General features: G+C 28.4%; 1 protein-coding gene across 8 annotated transcripts in view; it reads left to right on the forward strand.

The window, feature by feature from the left end:
* LOC107468647 (uncharacterized) overlaps positions 1-1,044 on the forward strand; it is a 7,188-nt gene extending 6,144 nt beyond the window's left edge. For all 8 annotated transcript variants that reach the window (XM_052255173.1, XM_052255168.1, XM_052255172.1 and 5 more), the window contains one exon: positions 474-1,044. In XM_052255173.1, coding sequence (XP_052111133.1) covers positions 474-770 — 297 coding nt within the window. In that variant the 3' untranslated portion in view covers positions 771-1,044. The remainder of the gene's footprint in view (positions 1-473) is intronic.
* Positions 1,045-6,674: the final 5,630 nt, after the last annotated feature.

Raw genomic sequence — 6,674 nt, forward strand, 5'->3', positions numbered from 1 at the left:
GGGGAGGGGAGAGAGAAAAAGGGGGGGGGGGCATTGCCCCCCTTTTGTTGCATGAGGCTCCCTGATATGTGGTAATACTCTACTGTTATCGGTTCTAGTAGTGTTGAGTGGCAATGGCATCCTTTCTTGTTTTGAAAGTTCTGGAAGCACAAATAAAATTTCAAAATATTTATTGTCCAAGTGGAATTTAACCCCATCTGAAAATGAGAAATGCTATTGAGTCAGAAAATATTTGTGGAAATCTTCAATAGAAATAATGAGTTATTGGATGAAATGAGGTGACAGTATCTACTTAGTCATTAATAATCAATAGCATATCTATTCATTAGGATAATTTAATTTTACTAGTAGTCTTAAAACTTCTAACATCTTCGTAGTTGTAACATGGAAAAGAACAAAAATTAGTTTTCTTTGAATATTAGACTATTCTTGTGTTGCCTGATTTTCTTTCCTTCCTTCTCCTTCTATTGCAGCCTCTAAATGAAAGTGGCTACTCCACAGTTGAACTTGGTATGCCTGATATTCTGGTGCGCTGCAGCACAAAGGAAAGGTCAGAAAATCAAAATTATTTCTTCAAATTGACCAACAATGATGCTGATGTTATGTATGAAGCTGATGTTCTTTGGAGAATTCCTTCTGGGAAAAAGGCACATTCTAACCTAGTCTTTGTCATTACATTTAGTGTAGCCTTGTTATCAACTCTTGTAATTTTTCTCTCGTCATTAGAATATTCTAAGAGCAGAGTGAGAAAAGATTCCAAGCAATCTTAGAAGTTCTTCCGCCAAGAATTCTGGGTATTGATTATAGTGTCTTGTCCCTTCTTTTATGGGTATTGACAAAGTTTAGGTGGCTTTAATATTGGTCAGTCAACCAAGGTCAGAGTGTATGTCTGTGCTTATGAAAAGAGTGTTCATAGCAATAGAAACTAGAAAGGACTCGAATCCACATTCTTTTGAGATATGTTCTGAACATTGACTTCTTTGCTGACTCTCCTTTACAGTATATCTCGTCTATAATAACCCCCAGGCATGATTTGGGTGAAAATTGCTATTACTACCCTTACAATGGCTAGGATGGATTTCTATATGTCTCTTCATCCGTGTTAATTCTTTGGAAACTCTTCGGCGAAGAGTGAAGATTCTAACTAAATTTGTAGACGATTTTTTTCTATTATAAAACGAGTAATCTTCACTCTTCATTGAAAGGTACAATGCACCATAACATTATCCTAATTCTTCCCCAAGACCCCTATGAAACACGACATAATGAATTGTCTATAGCCTGTCTTCTTATGCTACTGGTTCCAAACAAGGCCTAAAAAGGAATCGAGTTGTCCAGACCAAAAAAAAAAAAGAAGCCTAAAACTTTCAACTTACAGCAATATTCTAATGGATGAACCCAATCTTATTAGGTTAGTAGTGGTGGGTCCTGTAATATTATATGTACATTAAAATCAACCATTAATATAAAAAAAATACTGCTGTAAAAGGTTTTGTAACAACTTAAATTGCAGATAAAAATTGTGTTATGTCCCTAACAATTTTTTATGTGATAACCAATTTTTTTGGTCAACAAATGTAATTGCAGGTATAGTCCACCATTACATGTAACTTTAGTGAATTATGTTATATATATACTAAAATTAATTAGTATAAAATCTACATTTATTTATATATAAATATATTAGTAATTAATTTTAATGAATGATTTTAATATATAAATAGTATTTTTATTAGTCGCATAATCAGTCTTTACCAGCTCATTGGCTGAAATAAATGGTCATTGCCTGCGGCTTTATTATTATTAAGATTTAGTGTGTAGTTTCTTTGCCTCTTATGTTATATCTTTTGAGATTGTGGTAGCGAAGTTGTTCTTGAACCTATTATACATTATAGTAGAAGCAGCATATTATTATGAGATTTTTCTCGTTATTTTCTATAACTTGTTTAGGAATATTCCAAGCAATATAAATAGCCTTAATATATATACTACTTGTTTCTTTGAGGTGGCCCGCTATGGTTTTCTTACAAGCTTATTGAATTGATTCAATGCGCAACAATTTCACTATCAACTACTATAAACAAGCTAAGTCAACTTAATTAACGACAACTCATCTTTGTTTTTTTGCTAAAATAAAGTGCAATGATAATGAATTTTGCTTGGTCGAAAAATGAGAGTATACAAAGTAGTAATTTCATTTTTAGAGGCAACTTATGCTGCTTCTTCATTCTTTTCCCATTAGCTAATGATGCGCACTGTCTTAGAAATTGGAATATGCATCAATCAAAGGCACATTCATAGAATCATATATGGTAGCTAGCTTATAAAAATTTACATAAAATATAAGTTTTTAATATATTTAATATGTATTTATTAAAGTAAAAATTTGCAATAATTTTAGCCATAATTTTAATATATACTTTTAGAATAGATGTTAATATTATCAATAATTAATTTTTTTTAGAAAAAATATATAATTTAAATTTTTAATATTTCATTTTCTATGTATTTATTAAAGTAAATAAAATTCAAAAACTTTTGTTACTAATATACGCTTAATAAACACAAATTAATAACCCTACAGGGAAAGTGTTTCTTCATGAATTTTTTTCAAACAAAAAAAAAAATGTGTTCCATACTTCCATCTTTCTCATGAAACTTGAGCATGAAACAAGGGTTAATTAAGGCCCAAAGAAAAGTAGGAAATGGATAGAGGCCCAACAAAGCAACAAATCTGTAGTACTTAATTAAAAATCATCACCCGCTCTATCCTGTCCAAAAATGAAAAAACATCCACTTATGTCCAAAACGAAAAGTTTTCTCAAATAATGTCCAATTTTTTTTGTCAACAAAAACCCCTTTTTTCTGGTTTCGTGATAAAATTATGCTGTAGACCAGTGACGGATCCAAAAAATTTTGATAGTAAGGGTAAAATATATATAGCATGATAAAAATTTTTATAATAAAAATATTACGTTAACATAAAAAAATTAGCTATCAAATTATCTACTATAAATTTGTGTATAAATACAAATATCATTTAACTTATTTTTAATATGTATTTTGTGTTTTAAAATTTGTATTTTAAGATTTATTCTGTATAAGTGATTATTTTATATATACATAGCATAATTGTTGATATAATTATATTTTGTTATTGTAAAATATGATTAGGTTTCAAAATATCTAATTACAAATTAAAATACTAAAATAGTAATTTAAATAATAACATATAATTTAAAATTTAATTTTTTATATTTATATTTTAAAACCTTGACAATATAATTAAAATGTCTTTTTTTTGTATATATCGTTAAACAATTATTTAAAACTCAACTTTCATGCCATTAGCTCTTGATGATATTTATAGTTGAAAAAGTTTATTCAATTAGTGTAGTTATTATGGAAAAAAACTAAAGCTAATTTTAAAAATAGAAACACGAATGGATAGATAATATTCTTTCGAGTCGATTTCTAAGAAAGAACATTAATCTTATTTAAATATGAAAATTGATCATTATAATGGACATCTAATATGATGTTCTCAAATTGGCTATCAAGTGTCGAAAGTTGAATAAAAAATTATTATGGGATCAAATTTAATAATTTAGTAGGGGTAAATAAATATTATTATTATATACTACTTAATAAAATTTCAAATTGTAGTGGGGGCGCTTGCCCTCATACCCTAAGAAGTGGATCCGTCCCTAGTGTGGACAATTGAGGTTAAGGAGTCCCTTTTTTATTGTATTGAAAAATTGCGTAGAAGATTGAGGAGTCCTTTCAATTTAATTTCTAAATTGAGAAATTCTCCACATACAAGCGTTTTTTATACAAGTCTTTACAAGTACACCTTCTTCTTCTTGCGCACGTTCTTCTTCCTCTTCCTCCTCTTCTTCTTCTTTTCTTTTGTTTCTTGCCTTCTCTTTCTCCTTCTTCAACCATTACTGCATGTTTTCACTGCACCTTCTTCTTCTTCTTCTTGCTGCACGTTCTTCTTCCTCTTCCTCTTTGTCTTCTTCTTCTTTTCTTTCGTTTCTTGCCTTCTCTTTCTCCTTCTTCAACCATTACTGCACGTTTTCATTGCACCTTCTTCTTCTCTTCTTTTGTTTCTTGTCTTCTCTTTCTCCTTCTTCATTTACGTACTTTTTTCTCTATTTTTTTTCTTCGTTATTCTCGATTTCCATTATTTTTTTACATCAAACTCTGAAATCGTTTTTAAAGAAGAAGCAGCAGCAGATGAAGAGGAGAAAGAGAAAGAGTTATAAATTATGCATAAGGTGTACTTCAACAAATTTTGGGTGTAGTTTTTGTAATCCTTTGGGTGTATTTCTGTAATCCTTTGGGTGTATTTCTATAATCGTTTGGGTGAATTCCTGTAATCGTTTGGGTGTATTTCTATAATTCTTTGGGTGTATTTCTGTAATCGTTTGAGTGTATTTCTGTAATCATTTGGGTGTATTTTTGTAATCATTTGGATGTATTTCTGAAGTTCCATTATCTTTAAATTTGGCAAGAAACTCGTTTTCATGGAGGAAGAAGAAGAGTCGTTCATAATGCATGGTGAGTAGTGCGCTTTGAAAACAGGAAGTGGTTGAATAACGTGCGTTTATTTATTCTTGAATGTGGGAGTGTAATGCGTGTATTTTGTTAAACTTGTACCAATTTGTAAGACTTGTAAGTCAAAAAAACTTGTATGTGTAGCAGCCCTCTTCTAAATTATGGCGTTGATAAATTAGGTTAAAAAATCCCTTTCTTATTGCGTCAAAAATAAAGTTAATTTTTGTATTCAATTTCAATCTATCATTTTTATTTTTATTCAATTTCAATATATTTTTTTTATTCCATTTCAATCTTGGTCTTTTTGTTATCTTTTATTTGTTTATCATAAAAACGGAACTTCTCGATTGTTTACTGATGGTACTTTTCAACTTCCATCATGAGCAAAAAGAAAAACCCTAATGTCGTATTGTTTTACTTTTCTGTTAAACATAGAAGAATTCAAAGTATGTTATTAAACACCATTTATATATAATTAAATTGAATTGATTTAGTAATTAATTTATTAGTCTGATTAAATAAATGTTTAAATTTAAAAAAAGACCATCTGTACATTTTAAATTTAAGCTTTCAAGCTAAAAGACTTAAATTTAGTAGCATAATTTATTCTCGTCTAAGATTAGTTAACCTAATAAATATTCTGATAGCAGGGTTGATTTATTTATTTTATCTCAAAATATAAATGATCTCTATTCAATTTTGTGTCAACAAATTAATTATATCTATGTACTACTACTAGTAAATTAATAGACATTATCCGTCATTTTATTAATTAAACGTAATATTAGTTAATATGTTGTTTTCTAATAAAAACTCTTGATTTCAGATTTTAGGAATAATTCATTATCTATTATGATATTTTTTAAAAACATTTTACGTGGATCAAAAGTCAATTATTCTTTTATTTCAAATAGCTCTTGAAAAAAAAGGAAAGCCCCTTGAATAAGTATGTGATCGATGGTATTGACTTTTAATTGATATTGAATGGTATGTGTTCCTTCATATGTATAACATCATCATTTCGTCACAACTGAACTTACAGAAACACAACAAATATTCGTTTCAATTTTCTTGATTATTATGATGCATTTGTCCTCTTATATACCTTTCTCTCTTTATCTACTTCTCTTTATCCTTCCCAATCTATATATAACTTATAATTTATATTTTATATTACTAATTTGACAAACCAAAATGTGTCATGAGATATTTTTATTACAATTAAAATAAAATCTTTTTTTTCTAAAATTAACAAACTTCTTCTCTCCGTTTTAGTTATCTTTATCTCTTTTTTTTCTCTTATTCTATCTCTTTTTTTACTTTTCTGTTCTGCAAAAAATAAAATTAATAAAATAATATAATTCAAATAAGTTCATAAAATTATAAAAAATTATATTAAATTATACTTAAATATAATTAAAAATAAATTTGTAATATTATTCACATAAAAAATATAATATTATTATTATATGCATATTTTTTAGTTTTTTTTATTTAGTTTCAAATTTTTATCGCTTATTTGTTTAATTTATATTTCGATTTCTCTTCATTTAAATATTTATTACATATGATTTGGACAGAATACTAATATTACGATTAATAATTAAAATCAAGATTCAATTGTTTAAAAAATTAATTTTGAGTTGATTTTATAACTATCAATATAAATTTTTATACTAATATCTAATTATATTTTTATATAAAGAGAGAAAAATATTATTTTTAACTAATAAATATAAAAATTAATTATTTTTATTTGTATAAACTCCGTCTATGTTACACTTGCGGTACATAGTCGGTCCCAAGCTCGGATAAAGGAGGAGGGTTGTGTTAAGTCTTCGGCAACCAACATAAAAATATAGTCGAACCCCATGACATGAATCAAAGACATTATTGCGCTAAAGCTAGATCGTTGCTCGGAAGCAACGCGCCGTATGACTCGAGTACGGTGTCAAAGCAAGAGCCACTGCATCGGTGCCCGGATGTAGTGTTAAATGAGCAAGGGTTCTCGCGTTTTCGTGAACGGACGAGGGTAAATAAGCTAGTTCACAAAGGAAAAGGTAAAGGTCGAAGCGACAAAAGGTTGAGATTTGGGACATGGAACATAGGCACTC

This window comes from Arachis duranensis, chromosome 10, assembly GCF_000817695.3.
Source record: "Arachis duranensis cultivar V14167 chromosome 10, aradu.V14167.gnm2.J7QH, whole genome shotgun sequence".
NCBI classification, from domain to species: Eukaryota; Viridiplantae; Streptophyta; class Magnoliopsida; order Fabales; family Fabaceae; genus Arachis; species Arachis duranensis.